This window comes from Pinus tabuliformis, chromosome 4_2 (assembly GCF_031772625.1).
Source record: "Pinus tabuliformis cultivar Carrire ecotype Pingquan chromosome 4_2, CPIR1, whole genome shotgun sequence".
NCBI lineage: Eukaryota > Viridiplantae > Streptophyta > Pinopsida > Pinales > Pinaceae > Pinus > Pinus tabuliformis.
Window position 1 is genome coordinate 689,532,155 of NC_142304.1, and position 18,448 is coordinate 689,550,602.

The 18,448-nt window shown below is 39.8% G+C and overlaps 1 protein-coding gene across 1 annotated transcript in view; it reads right to left on the reverse strand.

The window, feature by feature from the left end:
- LOC149171334 (vesicle-fusing ATPase-like) overlaps nucleotides 1-18,448 on the reverse strand; it is a 165,588-nt gene that overhangs the window by 107,368 nt on the left and 39,772 nt on the right. Inside the window, exons 5-7 of the mRNA XM_089425930.1 lie at nucleotides 17,554-17,724; nucleotides 17,160-17,314; nucleotides 16,935-17,043 (exon numbers count right to left, since the gene is read on the reverse strand). Of these exons, the coding sequence (XP_089282056.1) occupies nucleotides 16,935-17,043; nucleotides 17,160-17,314; nucleotides 17,554-17,724 (435 nt within the window). The remainder of the gene's footprint in view (nucleotides 1-16,934; nucleotides 17,044-17,159; nucleotides 17,315-17,553; nucleotides 17,725-18,448) is intronic.

Here is an 18,448-nt window from a genome sequence, read left to right on the forward strand (position 1 = left end):
AGTGATAGCCCAATGTCACCTCAGCTAAGGCTCCCTGCTTTTTACGGACTTTCAAGGATGGAAGGAGTTTTGGTATATGAGGAATCACGAGAATATATAATCAATGATAAGATAATGAAGTGATTCCTAAGCCTATTCACAAGAGAGACTCAATTAGATGGGTTGCTTGCTTTGGAAGCAAGGTGATAGGCTCTCTAGGAAGGGCTAAGAGGATCTTTAGGGCTAGAGTTTGAGAGTATGTCTTACCAAGAAGGTTCCTAGACTTAGAGATTTTTATGAAGATTTGGCTTCTCTGTGATTTTTAGCGTTAATAGGTAATGGGACAACATGAGGCCAAGCGAACCCAAAATTAGGTCAAGGGTATGGAATTGATCACCCAAGGAAGGGCTTGACCTAATTAGGGAAGAGAAGAGGATCAACGGAGATATTTTCTTTTGATTACACACAATGATCCCAATGAGGCAACTAGTAATGGGAAACCTAGGGCAAGAAATGATCTTTGAGCTAGGGCTCAGTGTATCTCAAGATCCCACAGTCGGAGTTTCTTGAAATTTGGAGGGCCTCTAGAGAAAACCCTAGCGCAGTTATGGACAAGAGATCGAAGTCTTTTGGTGGCTAGAACGTGAGATAAATGATGCCCTAGGTGACCTATGGTGGTTAGGCCTAGAAAGAGGAGAGGTGAGAGAAATAAGCTTTGAAAGTGATCACCTATGGAAGGATTAGTGCCTTGCCCATTGGGAGAGATGGATTTAAGGAGAATTTGTTGTTTGTAAAGGGGTTCACCAAATCAAGGAGGCCTTCAAGCAACTTCGCATTGGCATTAGGGCATGTGAGCAGCTACTTCAAGAAATTTACACTTCAATTTGCAATAAATGATGACTTATCAAGATGTATTTAACACAAATAATCTCTAGGAACATTCACCCTTTCATACATGGCCTATGACATGATGCAACGCTATAAAAGATCAAAATTCCCACAAATTCGTATAGAAAATCAATAAATTTTAAACTTGTAAGGCGAAACTCCCAGCAACATTCATGTGATGAAGTAAATAACAAGAATTAGCATGAAAATATTACTTACATGTGCAAAAGAGTATATCCAATCATCATATTATGCCAATAGTGAAGCTCCAAGACAAGAGAAAAAGATCCAAACATCAAAATTCATTCATATCAACCAAACTCGTCCTCGAAAAGAGAGAGCGAAAATCTCACAAGAGCCAATAACCCAATCCAAGTGATGATGAGAGAATGAATCACCTCTCATCTAATTATGCAATCTCTAATGAATTCGATTTAGCTAATTTGGCCTAATTAAGCCCCAAATAATAAAACAACGCATTATAATAACACTCCTTGGTGACAAGCCCACCAAGATAGCTCAATAACATAAGAATAAGCCTCTCAAGGGAGTAGAATGTGTTAATTTGGGGTAGCATCGAATGTGCTCTAGCCATGAAAATTGGTGGAGAGGCTAAAGCACATGAGATATCCAAGACCCCGAAATGGTTTGGGGAAATTCTGCCCAGTGAAGGAGATATTAAAATAATTAATATTTTTAATGGGTTCCTAAGTCTAAACATAGGAAAATAAAAATATTAATGGGTATTAATATAAAACTGGGTTAAAAGGTTCTAAATGACATGGATCAAGCCAAATCTAATCTTAGCCATTGATTAGAGATTTAGTCTCGGTCATTGATGGACCAACGAGAAAAGTATAAGAGGAGGCTTGAGGGTTAGTTGGAGAACACACCAGAGTGATCAATCATTCATTTTGCTAGAGAGGGGTTGCTAAGCAAAAGCGAATCAGTGATCAGCAGCGAGGGGCAGTGAGTACGAGGCAAAGAGGCAAGGACAACACTGGGAGACCAGCACAGAAGCGGAGAGAGCCAGAGCAGCAGTCAGTCTAGGCTACGCAAATCCCAACAGAGGCAGCACAGAGCCTAGAGAGATTGTGTCATCTACGCAGAGGGCAGAGGGAGTGACGCAGAGGCTCCCAGAGGCTGCACAATGCCTCAGAGGGCTGACGCAGAGAGTCTTGGGGCTAACGTAAGTCAACAGGAGGCTGACGCAGAGGCCAGAAGGGCCAGCGCTGAGCTTCAGTTGTGTCGAAGAGGGTTTCGTGGGATGTTTCCGGATATAGAGGTATTGCTGCCGTATTTTTCTCTATCGAGTGAGCCGGTTTAGGCACCCAGTTGTACTCTGATAAACTGCATGATAATATAACCCTCTGAATAGTTGCACCAGTTTTCCTGCATTGGTTTTTTCCGGGGACAATGGTCCAAACAGTGTCACTTGTGTGCTTGTTTTCTTTCAGTTGATGATCTGTAGATGTTGATACTGTACTTGTGTTTATTTTCAGTATTTACATGGTAAATAACTTGTTGAGTAATGAAACAAGTAGGAAGAAATAAACCAGATAGTACAGGAATAATTTCTAACGGGTTAAACTTAGAAATTCCAGCAGAATGATCAATATAATGAGTCATTGGGCCTTTGAGGAGATCTAGTGAAGTCCAAGGGGTGCCATGATGTGAAAATGGACTCCAAACATAGTGGACAAGGTGTTGGCCCCTTGTTTTTCAAGCAAGAACCTGTGATGCTCCCAAGTATGTGTGGGGGCACAAAGACATCCTCATGGGTCTCCAAGTGGATTGAAAATTCCTATAGACAGTCTGTAAGAGCTAGGATGATGACATAAGCCCTCCCCTTGCAGCGGGAGATATCCTCTGGACCCTGGAACATTTGCCAAGTGTGGAGCCAGTTGGGCATAGTGAACCAAGTGCATCATCCTCATCCAAAAGGTGGAACACGAGCAATCAATGATCGGTGTTGGGGATCCATGAAGTAATCTTTACTATGGTGGAGGCCCGTGGCTCTTAATGCTTACCCTATTACTGCCCATGTGGCCTTCTGGAGGGCTAGGACCCCGTATATGGAGACCAAGCCCCCAAATGGAAACCCACTTGCAATCCTGCATAAGATCCAATGCGTCCCCTTGCCCTCCAATACAACAAATAATTAGAATAATCAAGTAAAAGAGTTTACAAATCATGGAATAATGAGGCACTTCATGGTGGCATGCCCTTCCATAGTGGGCTTTGGCATGTACAAGTGTTTCCAAGCTCAACAAGGGGGTTAACCAAGCACCCTATTAGGTGGTTTCAACCTTTAAAGGGGGTGACATGTCCATGGTACATCCATCAAATGGAAGGTGTCAAGTGATATAATAGTGGAATGGAGTGGGGTCAAGGGAAGAATCCAAGCCACATGTTATGGGACAAAGGGGTAGCTATAATGAGGGAAACCCGCACTTGGGTATATGAGAGTAGGGGGGAGAAATCGTGGTACATAAGTTACCCCGGCCTTTGTTTTTCCACCCTTCTTCATATGCCTTTGGCCTTTTATTGATTTTGCTTCGTAACTACTCGGGGCTCTAGGGGATGAGATCATGATGTATGGTATATAGCAATAGGTACCCCCTTTTAAGGTGGGACATTTCATTGCCCATCAGGGGTTGGGGCAGTCATGGGTTCCTCAATGTGGAGGGGACTCATCTAGGGCCCAAGGGAACCAGGGTGATGGCCATATATAAGGGGTAGAGCTTATGCTTGGCTTTTGCCCACATACTAAATTTGTGTATCCCGACCATCTTTTACATTTTGTCGTACATTTCCTGTTGAGAGTGGACAAATTATGCTTTTTCTTTTCTTTTCAGCTGCATCAACCTTCGGGGCATCGTTCTTGGCCCGACCCAAGGTGTGGGCAAGGGGAGGGGGAGGCTAATCCTATGTGGACCCAATGGACCTGGATGGGAAAAATGATGATTGGGGTCAAAATGAGTGGAAAGTGGTGGTGTATATGGTGTCAGGAAGCAGGTCCATGCAACCAAAATCAGGATTTCTCATGTAGTGCCAACCCTAAATCTAGTGGCCAGTAAAGGAGATTCCATGGGACTAGGATACAAGGCTAAACACCAAATCGGGCAGAGGAGACAAGAGCACAGACCTAGCCCACTCTTTCCACCGAATCCCCCCACCAATCCATGCCAAAAAGTGTCCATGAAAAGTAAACAAAATTACTCAACTAAACTAATGAAAAGTCATACCTTTGGGGTCGGGAGGCCCACCTTCAAACATACATTCATAACAGATGGGCGAGGGACCACATGGCTGGCTCAGGTGGCAGAGAAAATGGCACATCGATCTATCTGGAAGTTGCAAGGGGTTGTTGGATGTCGGCTGAGGACCATCTAAGAGAAAAAGATTTATCCTATGCATACTACCCACAGGTAGTGGGTAACATAGCTCAACTTACATTTCATATTGGAGTAACTCATTACCCTATGCTCTTGTGTTTTATGATACAATTTTCACTTAGATATTTATCATCATATGTTGCAGTGAAGATACATTTTTCATTTCAAGGCACTTGAGTTGGTATTTTAAACATTGAGTTAATTTTCCTTCATTATTTCCATTGAGTTATTGGTACCTGCTTTACTGAGCATCATTACCAGTTTATGTCATATTGTGCTTAATGCAATCTTGATCACAAATTTCATTTGTTATCTCTCTATTTGAAGCACATTGTTATCAATATACTTCTTTGGATGCACTTCATTAACTTTTAGGCGTTTCGCTTGCATATTAATCTTAGGATTGCGCTTTTGAATCTACCTCCAAGCATAAGCTTGGTAGAATAGACATTTTAGGACAAATCTTTCTGATTTTCTTTCACTTGTGTACACAGTAAGGTTAAAACATGTGACCTCGTAGTTCTCTTGTAGTCGAGCCCTTGTAGGACTGAAGGCACGTGGACTGCAAGGATCTTGGGAAGGGTATCGTTAACAAAGGACTTGTGCCTCCTCAGCCCATCTTCCTTGCAACTCACCCCAATCTTTACCTTGTTGTAAGAAATTGAAGGAAGATTTTTCACCATAGATTAGGCTTTTAACTAAAATTAGCCAAGATAACTTCCATCTCACAGTCTAATTTGGCATCATCTCATTTTGCATCAATTTGATTTCTGGGCTTTCTAGCTAACTTGCAAAATTATTGTACTTGTTATCTAAACTTTTGCTCTTGGCAATTTGATGTTGTTATATTTTATTTGAGCATTTCTTTCAAAGTACAAGTTTCATTTGTTTTGCAAGTTGTATCCTACTGCTCATTATTTCAATATCTCTTGTAGTAACATTTGTATTGCAGCATTGCTTACCATTGTAACTTGAAGTGCTATTTCCATTTTTGCAAGTATATAATCTTTACTTGAGCATTGTTTATAAGGCACTGGTTTCTCATCTTTACTTTTGTTGAATGCCATATTGATTTTAAATAGAATTTATTTTTTTACATTGCTCATTAACTGTTGTACATGCTAATATTAAATCAAGTTCCATTGAGAAGTGATTTCCTTGCCCTTAGACTCCTAGAGCTTGTTGTTTTCAACAAGTCTTTCCTTTAGAAACCTTCCTTAGGGTCCACCTCCCTTAGCTTTAGCTAAGAGAGAGCCCAGACAGAGAGAGTTGGGATTAGATGACAGCCCCTTCTCTGAGCTTTGCCACCAAGGCCACACCTATTGGGGTTGAGTATTTTTCCCATATTAACTTAGGTGTGTAAGCAGGGAGACAACAAGTACATTAGGTCAAAAGATTTCCTTGAGGAATCAACTATATAGAATAAGGAAATCAAAGGATGAAGACATGGCCACCTATCTAATGAAGATCTCACAAATAAGAGACCAGTTGCAAGGGCTTGGGGAGACTGTTACAGACTCTGAGATGACTATTTGTGTACTAAATGCTTTGCCACCTGATTGGAGTAGTTTTGCAACTAGCATCTACTCAAAGAAATATACCACACCTTTTGATGAATTGTGGGCTCAATGTATCTTGGAAGAATCCAAGATCAAGGCAAAGGATGACACTAAATTAAATGAAAGATCTCAAGCCTTCATTGCAAGAACCAAGAAGTTGAAGAAAGGGAAGTTTGGAAAGTCCAAGAAAATGACAGATATGTCTAGATTCAATGCTTTGGATACAATGAGTTTGGTCACTGTAAGAGGGATTGTCCAAACAAGCAGGACAACAAAAGAAAGTAAGGAAGTGAAGCTCACATAGCTAAAGAAAAGGGATAACTTGAGAAGAAGTCGAAAGGAGAAGATCCCAAAGATCTTTACTATTGAAGGAAGCTCCATCACTGTCAAGTTCTTTATGAAATTTGTCTTTCTTTTATTTAGAGTAGCACGCATTATTGTATATTCTAAGAGAGTCTTGGTTTTTGTAAAAACATGGCATCATAGATAGAAGCATGCGATAATAGAAGAATTAGAGTCTACTTGATTAAATTGATTTGATAGGAATCATCTAGCTTTCAAGAACGAGAAGATCAGGACCATATTGCATATTATAATTCATCCAAGCATTTTCTAACATATTGTTAGAAGTAGTCATTTTGCAAAGAGAGATCATCAAGATCCTATAAGAACCATAAATTTGGAAGGTTCTTGGAAGGAGCATTATGGCATGACTAGTATACATTCCATCTAGTATGGAAACAATACTCTTTAAGGATGAAGGAATGCAAATGGTCGAGTTGCAATGTGAAAGAAATAATCTTCGACAAGTATAAAGAGCAGGCTCATTCAAGAAGGATGGCGAGATAGTTATATGGAAGCAAAGGCATGCATGTTTTAAGCAATGTCACATGGTTCGGGTTTGAGTTCGGGTTCGACAATGATTAGGTTTGGTTTGAGTTCGAATGTTTTGATGAGGTTCGTCTATATATATTGATTTAAAATGAATTATACGATAAAATAGTAAGAAATCAACATCAGTAAACATCAAAAATGCTATCACAGACATGGAAACTGCAAGGATAAATTACAAGCTTGAGTTGCGACAGGAAGTTATGAGTTTTGATCTATGGACTTGGTCAATGGCTATGAGGTTCGATGAGGTTCGCCGAACCTCAAATTCTTTTTAAGGTTCGCCAAAATTCGAACCTCAAGGTTAAAGTTCAACGAACCTTGTGACATAAATTTTAAGTAGCACTTCTCTAGGGTAGGGTTCATGTGTATAGAATCTTGCAGAATAAGTTGGTTATAAAAATATGCTCGGTAAGTCTTCCATATGGTTGCATGATGCTTGAAAGAAGAAATTTGACATACTTTGGAATGGCTACAGATCAAGTCTCTCACACTAGATCGCATAGGATATTGATCAACATCAAGTATAATCTCATGAAGAAAGAAAGGGAGTTAACAATGACAACTCCAAGGATGATAGTGTAGCTTAGTAATCAAGTTTGATCCATGGGCACTCTGATTAAAATTAATGCATGAAGAAAATATTCATATGGAGAAGGATCATGTGAAAAGATGTTGATCTCGAAGAACTCAAGTAAGTTGATACTGAGGAGAGGGCAATCGCGACAAGGTAAGACTGATATTAATGTTTTGATATTAGTTATCTAGTTAACATATTGTTTTGCAACCTGGAAGGATATTGCAGGAATGCGTGATGATAGTTCAAACAAGTTCAACTGTGGGTCTAGAACTCAATTCAAAGTACATATGGATTGAATATATGGTTTTGGCAATTATGTAGTCAAGGTGTTTACATCATCATATTGAGATTGAAAGGTAGCAATATAAGAAGATAACCTAATAATTCATGAAGATCACTTTCAGAGGGAGCTTTGGTTAACTCTATTTTTAGAAGGCTCTATACAATGCCTTCATTAATGATATCTACAGGAAAGTGATACGAAAGGTTGATGGCATGAACCCTGTCACAAGATTGAAGAAGGAATCTAGGAAGAAGGAAGCTCAATATAATGAGATACAAAGGAACGAGGCAGCCATGTAGCTATGAAGATACACTTATAAAGACAAGCTAGAAAAAAACTTGTGTTTATGACTTCCCATCCAAAAGGAAATGAAAGATTCTCCACTATATTTGAGTAAAAGGAGTCTCCCTGAATGCATGAAAAGGAGCAAGGATAAATTCCCTAAAACAAGTGGGAATAGAGATCTCCTCTCTGGTTGAGAGGGAATGATGATAAGCATCACATTTATATTCTCTCCTTCATGTGTCATGCATTTGACCAGGACTAACAGCCGTAAGTCCAAGTGAAGGCCATGAAGTGAGAATGAAGAATGGAGGATTGGATAAGCATCTATGATTTCCTTGAGGATAGGAAATGGACCGACACTAGTTAAGGATTGGACAGGTATCAAAGACAAGAGTGGTCGAAGAGGACCGATATTCTTTGAGGATTGGGAATCCAAGGTAAGAATAGTCCTAAAAGGACATGCCCAGTGAACATCCGTATAGGGTATGTACCTTGAAGAGGTAGTGTGGTATCTCACGTCAAGCCTCCCAATGTTCTGCTCTTGTATAAGAAAGAGTTTGTCAAGTTAAGGCCTTACTATGTTGACAATGTTGGTTATAATGTTTGATGCTTAAAGATAGCTTACCAATCCAACTCTTCTTATGAGTGTTGAAATTTCTAAGTCTAACCCGTTAGAAATTTTCCTGCACTATCTGGTTTATTCCGCCTACTTGTTTAATTACTAACAAGTTATTTAACCATATAAATACTGAAATAAACACAATGCAGTCTCAACCATCTACAGATCAACAACTAAAAGAAATAGACAAACACACAAGGGACACCGTTATTTTTGGACAATCGTCCCCGGAAAAACCCAACTTGGGAAAACCGGTGCAGCAGTTCTGAGGGTTTTATTATTAAGCAGCTTTTCTTGAGTACATTGGGTGCCAAACTGGCTCACCCGATAGAGAAAATAATCTGGCAGTAATACCTCTCTTCGGAAGCAGATATTCTGAAAGTCTGCTCCACAAAACCCTCTCCAGCACCTCTCTGAGGCACTGCGTCAGCCCTCCTAGCCTCTGCGTCAGCCCTTTGAGGCTCTACGCAGCCTCTCTGGCCCTTTATGTCACTTCTGCAACCTCTGCGGCACTCACGCAAGCCCTTATGGCCTCTGCGCAGTCACTGTTGGCCTCTGTGTGGTTCCTGTTGGCTCTGTGTCTGCCTCTCTACCTCTGCACTAGTCTTCCGACATTATCTCTGCCTCTCTGCCTTGCACTCATTGCCCCTCGTTGCAACTCTGATCACTGGTTCAATTTCTCTTAGTAAACCTTGCTCTAGAAAATCGAACTAATTGATCACTCTAGTGTATCTCCAGCTGACCCTCAAGCCTCCTCTTATACTTTTCCTATTGAGTCTTCAACATCCGAGATTACATCTCTAATCAACAATTAAGATTAGATTTGGCTTGATCCATGTCATTTAGAACCTTCTAACCCAATTTTATATTAATACCCATTAATATTTTTATTTTCTTAAGTTTAGACTTAGGAACCCATTAAAAATATTAATTATCTTAATATCTCCTTCACCAGGTAGAATTTCCCCAAACCATTTCTGGGTCTTGGAGGTCTCATGTGCTTTAGCCTCTCCACCAATTTTCATGGCTAGAGCACATCCAATGCAACCCCAAATCAACACTCCCTCTTAGCGAGGAATGTGCTCTAGTAATACTCCACCACTGAGTATCACCCTGATCATCCGACACCGATACCTTTGCTAATGCTTGGCCTTCCTGCCCAACATCCTCTGCACTGTTGCATCCTTTACTGTTGCCCATGGCTCTACCACTGCCACTGCTGCATTTGTACGGCAACTCCCTCTACATCTGTGTTGTTGTTGGTCCTTCCTCCCAACACTGCATCTACACTGCAGCCCTCTCTCATCATGTTGCATCGTGCTGCCCATAGCACTACCACTGCTACTGCTGCACTGCAACTCAGTTACTGAGACGATGGTAACTGATCTACCCAACTACTGACATCCTTATTAGGCTAGAAACCCTCTTGATGTTGAAGCTCTCTCTACTGCTATCTCGTGCTCCTTCTGCTGCCTCTGCGCTGTTGCAACAAATTTGTGCCTCTCGCACTGCTGCAAACACCTTTGTGCCTTCCTGCACTGCTGCAACCTCCTCTGTGCCTCTCGCACTGCTGCAACCCTCTTTGCGCTGCCAGGGACTACTGCACTCTAGCATTGTTCTGCCGCTCCATCTGCATTCGCTTCTACTGACATCTGACATCCTGCTACTATCACTTCGGGGCTCCCGTAGCTGGATATGATCCAAGAGGTTGGGTACCTCAAGGATCCTGCCCCTCATCTCCTGTAGTCCTCCTGACTACAACTCAATGTCTTCCCACCTCTTCTCTAAAGGTACATGAGAACTCATGGCACAATCGTCATCATCCTCTACCTCCTTCTATGCCTTCACTAGCACTGCTTTGGAGTCAGACACCTCTCCCTTATTCTTCTTCCTCGGACATTGGGTTGCATAATGGCCCAGTTCCCCACAATTGAAGCACTTTATCTTGGAGAGGTCCTTTTTCTTCCTCTTTATGTGCTGCCCTGCAGATGCCAGAGTTGCATCCTCTTCCTCCTCTTTCTTGACCTGAGCTCCATTGCCACTACTTCCCGCGTTGGTCAATCATCTGATCTCTTCTTGGCGAAGAGCTGCCCACAGTTCTTCCCAATCTGGAAGATTCGCTCTGCCCAAAATGCTTTGGACGAATGTCTCCCACTCCTCAGAGACTGTGTTCAGGGCGATCCTCACCATTAACTCCTGATCCGGCGTGGCCCCTATGGAAGTCAGTTGGTCCCGAATCTCCTACAACCTGCTGAGGAAGTGATCTATCTGCTCCCCATTCTGCATCTGATACAACCATAGCTGATTCTCCAATAGCATCTTCCTCTGCACGGTAGTGCCTTGATATAACGTCGTCAAGGTATCCCACATTTCCTTTGTCGTATTCTTCTCAGCAATATGCTGGACTACATGAACCTTAAGCCCATCAAGTATTATGCATTTCGCCTTGGCCATCGCATCCTCATACCTTACGTTATCAACTGAGTCGACTAGGATAGCCACGGTTCTCAAGGCGAAGGCCTTGATGCGATGTCTATCCAAAACAGAAAAGATCCTGGCCTTCCAGATGACAAAGTTGGACACCCCGTCCAACCTATCCTGATCCCTCAGTCCATTCATGACCATCTCTCTGCTCTTCTTTTCGACTCCTCTTAGTCTCTAGTTCCTTCCCGGAAGTTCTCTCTTCGACTCCCTCTGAGTCCCGATTTCCCTCCTGGAAATCCTCCTACCAACAATCGCATCTCTCCGATCTCCTATGCTCCTGCAACACTGGTCTGGATTTCTTGGCTAGAAATCTACCTAGGTAGCGACTCCCTTTACCTCGGTTCTTTCTCGTTAGGTACTATTCTGCCTCGACAACAACAGCACCCCACCATCTTCACTCTCTGCAATCTGCTCACAGCTTCCTATGCCCCAGCAATTGAAGAACTGAGCCTCTAGGCTCTGCGCAATCCCGGCAGTGGCTGAATTGCTCCACTATCCAACTACGTCACTCCTACTTGGCTGAGCAGGATGACGTGGCTCTTTGTGAGCCTCTCACTACTTCTACGCTGGCCCCTTCTCTAGCTTGAATTGAGGACGTAGGCCCTCTACGTCACCCCTTCTTTGCTACTTTCTGCTTAGGAACAGCTTCTGTCACTCGAGACAGTTGAAACTGCTACAAATTCTCTGATTCGGCTGGTGCCTTCATCTCTCCTGTGATCTGCAACGCTCTAATACCATGTTGAAATTTCTAAGTCTAACCGGTTAGAAATTTTCCTGCACTATCTGGTTTATTTCCCCTACTTGTTAAATTATTAACAAGTTATTTAACCATATAAGTACTGAAATAAACACAATGCAGTCTCAACCATCTACACATCAACAACTGAAAGAAATAGACAAACACACAAGGGACACCGTTATTTTTAGACAATCGTCCCCGGAAAAACCCAACTTGGGAAAATCGGTGCAGCAGTTCTAAGGGTTTTATTATTAAGCAGCTTTTCTTGAGTACACTAGGTGCCAAACTAGCTCACCCGACAGAGAAAATAATCTCGCAATAATACCTCTCTTCGGAAGTAGATATTCTGAAAGTCTGCTCCACGAAACCCTCTCCAGCACCTATCTGAGGCACTACGTCAGCCCTCCTAGCCTCTGCGTCAGCCTGAAACCCTCTATGTTCGCCCTATGCGGCTCTGCACAGCCTCTCTGGCCCTCTGTGTCACTTCTGCAGCCTCTGCGTCACTCACGCAAGCCCTTCTGGCCTCTGCGCAGTCACTGCTGGCCTCTGCGTGGCTCCTGTTGGCTCTGCGTCTACCTCTCTGCCTCTGCGCTGGTCTTCCGGCACTATCTCTGCCTCTCTACCTTGCACTCACTGCCCCTCACTGCAACTCTGATCACTGGTTCGATTTCTCTTAGCAAACCCCGCTCTAGAAAATCGAACTGACTAATCACTCTGGTGTATCTCCAACTGACCCTCAAACCTCCTCTTATACTTTTCCTGTTGAGTCTTCAACAGCCGAAATTACATCTCTAATCAACGGCTAAGATTAGATTTGGCTTGATCCATGTCATTTAGAACCTTCTAACCTAGATTTATATTAATACCCATTAATATTTTTACTTTCCTAAGTTTAGACTTAGGAACCCATTAAAAATATTTATTATTTTAATATCTCCTTCACTGGGTAGAATTTCCCCAAACCATTTTTGGGCCTTGGAAATCTCATGTGCTTTAGCCTCTCCACCAATTTTCATGGCTAGAGCACATCTGATGCTACCCCAAATCAACAATGAGAACTCTTCAGTTTGAGAATAACCTTGTACCAAGTGTACAATTATGAATACCTCCCTAGTTAAGAGGGAGAGTTGGAAAATGTAACTAGTTTCGATCTTCATAATTGTCAATGTACTCAAGTCATTATGTATATCTTAGGTTACAAGAAAAAAAAAATATTTTAAGCATTGGTTTCATACTCCATTTTGATGGTCTTCTAAGTAAAGCCTGTTCTTCATGCTTCTGGGGTTTGTCATGGAAAAAAAATATTTTTCCTAAGTCAAAAGTGTCATTATCATTTGTATAAGACCCTATCCGACAAGATGTAACATGTAATAGATATTGATTTTGAGTCTAGAAAGTCCTATAAATATCCAAGCACAAGTCAGCCCAGGAAATGAGAAGTCGGCCTAAAAGAAGGAATTCGAACCCCACACGTGTATAAATAGAAGCAGCATCGACCTCATTTGATAACCAATTCGATCTCTCCCAAGAAGTTCGATCTGTAGCTGGGAACAAGGAAGAAGCTAGAGCAAAGGCCAAGGAAGCAAGGACAATTCAAGAAGAAGAAAGAAAGTTTGTTTTCGGGCTCATTTCTCTCACACGTGCGAAGATTAGGGTTTCTACAACTTCAAGGAAGGCCGAAAAATGCAAGTCTAAATTGCAGGACTCTGAATTACAGATCCAAGTTGCAGGAGGATTGAATTCTCTAATTTGACCTTGGAGACCTTCCCTTATTTGAAGGAAGACTTCTTGAGGAATTAACACTTGACAGAATTAGGGTTTCTGCAACTACTACAAGGCTGAAGTTGCAGGGTGAAGCTGGGGGCTAAAGTTGAAGCTCGAAGTTGGTTGAACCAGAATTGATCCTCGTTGATTTATTCGATCTCTAACCTAATTGGAAGGGCTTCTTAGAGGGTTGGCTTGGTGCTTAAAGGAGGACTTGGTCTAGAGTTTGGGTCTTGGTTTTCTCAATTGAAGCAGATTCCATAAGAAGAGGAGATTATTTCCGGGTTTTCCCCTTAGAGGGGTTTTGCCTTGCTTGGAGCCTATATCCTATGTCCATTATTTTTACTACTTTTGTTCTTGATAATTGTTAGATGAGAAGATCTAATAAGAAACATAAGAAAATAAATAAAGTTCACAAGCAATTATTAAGGTTAAGGAGAATTTGAATTAATAGTTGCCCTATTGCATTCTCCAACATGTACACCATAAGAGAAAACCATGGGGGCACAGCGTTTGAGAGAAGGCACAAGCTTCAGTTAAAAAGGTGTTTAAAGAAGGTTAAGATACAAGGAAAATACCTTGTTGTTTAGTTATTGGATGTAAATAGGTATAAACAGAAATTAAAGGAAAATATAAAAAAGGCTCTTCAAAATTTGGTAACAAGGATAATTTTAGCATTCAAGTTTATATATATATATATATATAAAGGTTAAAAGGAAGGTTTGAAGTACAAATTCAAGGGAACTTGAAAAAAAAATTCAAAATTTCAAAAAAAAAAAAAATATATATATATATATATAATGGTATCAAATAATACCTAAAAACAAGTCTGTTACAAAAATTGAAAATTATGGATGAAGGTGAAATGGAGACTAGTAATGGAAGATTTCCTAAAAGCTATAGTAAAAGTGTTACTGCACTAATGATCACTTGCAGGAAAGAAAATTATAGTCTCTATTGATCTTACTAAAGATAAGAATTATGTTAGTACTGAATGTGCTCACCAATTAATGATTCCTGAATCGAATATAATCGAAACGATGGATTCGACTAATAAAAAACAATATGACATAAGCAATCTACAACTAAATATTGGAGACTATACTTTTGTCTCGCATTCATCGTTAAAACCTTATTTTGTGACGATAGTGATATAATTTTGGGTGCGCCCTAGACAGAATCACTAGGGTCCTTCATCCTAAATACGAAAAAGAAGTTTTTGACATTTTCCTACAAAATGAAAAAAAAATGCTACAGGATGATACATTGAAGCCAGATTCAATAACACTAGAAAATGTAAAAGATATCTCAAAAGTAATTCTTCAAGAAAACCAAAAGTCAATGCAAAATATGCAGAAGGAAGTTGAAAAGATTATTGCAAACAAAAATGAAGAAGTTACTCACCTCAAGGACCACAATGAGAAATTACTGATGTAAATTAAGAAGCTTAAGAAGGACAAAAAGTTGTTGGAAAATGAAGTACAACAATTTATCGAAAAGGAAGCGTCGAAATTTTTAGATGTAAAATTCAAGTTGAAAAAGGAACGAATACCGATCCAATCAATATCACAACTCAAGAAGATGACAAAGCAGTTGGAGTAAAAGCATATTTTGATGTTACAGTTCAAACGATGAAAATTCTAAGTGGAGTTTGTAACTAATTCAACAACATCAATCCCTAAAGTAAGTCAGGAATTTGCCACACAAATGATAAGAGAAAATCAAATCACAAAAACTACTTATCAGCATCTGAATCGCAAGAGCAAACATCTCAATCAGTGTGCTTATCTATATCACTCATAATAGAAACAACAAACTTATGTTTCAAAGAATATTAATGTCAGCACAATCTAGTCTTATGATAACAATTTATCCCAGGTATCAAGTAATTGTAATGTTCCACAAAAGATTGATTTTGGATGGTTAAATCATTTCACAGTATGACAATTTTGTATCACACTCAGAAGTTCATATCGTCTTGTATCATCGAAGATGACAATTCTGAGACGAGAAGACATTCGAGACAAAAAAGAGATCAAGCCTTTTCATTCATAAACTTTGAGGACAAAGTTTTTCTAAAGGGGAAGGCAATGTTATGAATGTAAATAATTAATAATTAAATAGTTAACAACAATTAGTGTACTAAAGAGGTATCTCTCAAAAGACATGACCATTCATGAAGGGGTACCCACCTAGGTATATATATGGGCCCTCATTTGTAACAATTTCATCATCATATTCTCATTCATACATTTCATATATATACTTGTATATTCCATGGACATCTTCATATTCCAAGTGTTCTAAAGTATTTAACTTGTGAGTACGAACTTTGTTCATTACAGGGTACATATAGAGCTTTGTGCTCTTGATTAAATGCCAATCACATACCCTCATACATGATATCATCTAATTAAATACCACAATCCCATTGATCCTGAAATCCTGAAAACTGTTAACTCTGTTGAATTTTGAATGGGATATCAAATTCTATCTTCTCCATGTGAAGTATGATGAGGTTGGAACCACTCTCAAACATCCTAAGTCATTTCATGGTAATGTTAAAAATTTAAGTAAAAGGATGAAAATGAAAGATAAAGGAAAATGTCACTTTTACTCTAAGAATTCAACATTACCATTAGGGAGCATCTAGAAAGTGTCTAGGGGCACCTTGGGAGTGTTCGGGAAGCATAATTCCTCACATAACAATTCAAAAACCCAAGTCAGAAAAACTAAAAACCAAGTCTGCGGAACTGTCCGCCTTTCTCCCGAATCCGCTCGCAATCCACGGCAAATCCGTGGCCAATCTGTTCAAAAACACCGTGAATCGGGTCAACGTGTCCATTTTTCCAAGAACCGCAAGAAAAAAGTGGAACCACTGATCCACCATGGATCAGTGGCAAATCCGTCCGTGAAGCGAATCCGCCCCAGATCCGGAGGGGAAGGATCCTGCAACATCGTTTGGTTGTCTCTAAGCAGAAAATATGTTGAGTTATCTACTTGCAATTCATATCCTTCTAATTTCAAAAGAAGGCTTTAATATGAATATTAGCTGAAAGATAAATGCTCCCTCTAACAATTATATATATACAGATATCATACATATGGGGCACTTTATACAAAAACAAAAGGGGACTGCTAAGCCGCCACCACTGACTTGTCCAAAACTGGGTGGATCCCACTATCAAAATCACCCAAAAGCAATAAGAATATATCTTCAGTGACTATAAGAGAATTAAAGCATTTTTGTCTTCTTTGCAACCATGAGAAAAAGACAGAACTTATACATTTCATTAATTGGCATATCTTGGAAAATATTAATGTCATCCAAACAGTCCGTTAGTTTTCCATCCATAACAAGTGGTAGGTCAAATGTTTCATTGAATGAAAGCTTACAACATAAAAAAAAAATATAAAAAAATAATAATAAAAAATCCATGTTAGACCAAGACGATAATATCCCACCTTTGGTTCTTTGCCATTGAGCATCTTTCCAATTTGACGAGCAATAAGGGTCTTCCCTGTTCCGGGGGGTCCATGAAGCAGCATTCCTTTAACATGCTTGATACCCAACCTGCAAAATGAGGCCATTCCAAGGTTCTTATGATCATTGTCTAGAATTTAAGATCTTAAACAAAATGCCTTGATGCATCATTCAAACAGCAGATAAGATTCCATTTAAGATTGTACTTGTTTGTGACATGTGGAGGAAGAACCCGAGATGCAAACGCTCTACGAAATATGTCCTGGAATTGTTCAGCAAGACCACCAATGCCCAATTTTTGAAGGTCGAAATCCTTCTGCTTGAAAATGTTGCTGCTTGCCGCTTCACGTTGATTCTTTATCTAAACATGTTCAATCACACATTCCATCATAAAAGCCATGAATCCGGTCTGAAGTAGCTCAAGTGCCAACCATGTAAAACTATAAATAAGGAAAAACTGAGAACACAGAACAAGGAGAAAAAGCTAAAAATATGGAAAAAGGTTGAAAAAGAAAAATCATGATACTTTTATCACAGAATCTGGAGATGCCTAAAAAAACTAACAGCACAGAGAAGATTTAAAGATAAAAACAAAAATACCTTTATGCCAGAATTTGAGGCTGACTCAAAGATAATATATGTTTCTTTTGACAGCATTCCTCTATCTATATTTTCATTATCTCCTTGTCCTTCCACAATAGTCTGATTCACAGTGAAGATGTAATTTGTTCCACAGTATTCAAATGTAGCTCTCTGCCCCATAGTGAAAACCTGCAGTTGCAAGTACCACAAATGAGCCTTCTAAATATGAGGGAAAAGGTCGGAAAGATTCAATTACTTCCATTCTCCAAGGATAAAAGAAATAACAAACTGGTATTCCTCACTCATTTCCACAAATACATCAGTATAATAACACTGGCATATATAATCAATTCAAGAGGGATGTCATTTATCCAATCTATTGTTCTTTGGCAGGGCATTTGTGTGGTATTTGTTACTTCAGAAGAAGAGGCACAAAAGATCATGTAAAAGAAAAATAAGTCAGCAAGAAGAGCAGGAAAAAAAAAAACAGAAATGGAATCAGAAATGATTCAAAGTAAGAGTGTTATGATTCAAATTGATCATTAATGAAGCATTCATCAGAAAGGAGCATAAAGATTCATAAATGTAATGTGAAAAGATAAGATACAAATTCAAGATATAACTGACATGAATGTGATGATATAATTGAACAATGTGACCTCTTTAAAGTTTATGCAGTGCTGAAGTGATGGATCACGGCAATAGTCATGACCTTAACAATTTTAATTAATAAAAAAATATATATGATATATAAAAGGTTATATTATATCATATTATATTAGGTATAATACATTCCCTCCACCATTAAGAGATGCTTTGCCCTCAAAGCTTAGGTAGAGAGCGGTGTTGATGCAAAAGAATCTTGTTTTCCCAACCAGCAAGCCTTCCCACTTGATGATATACATTGATATTG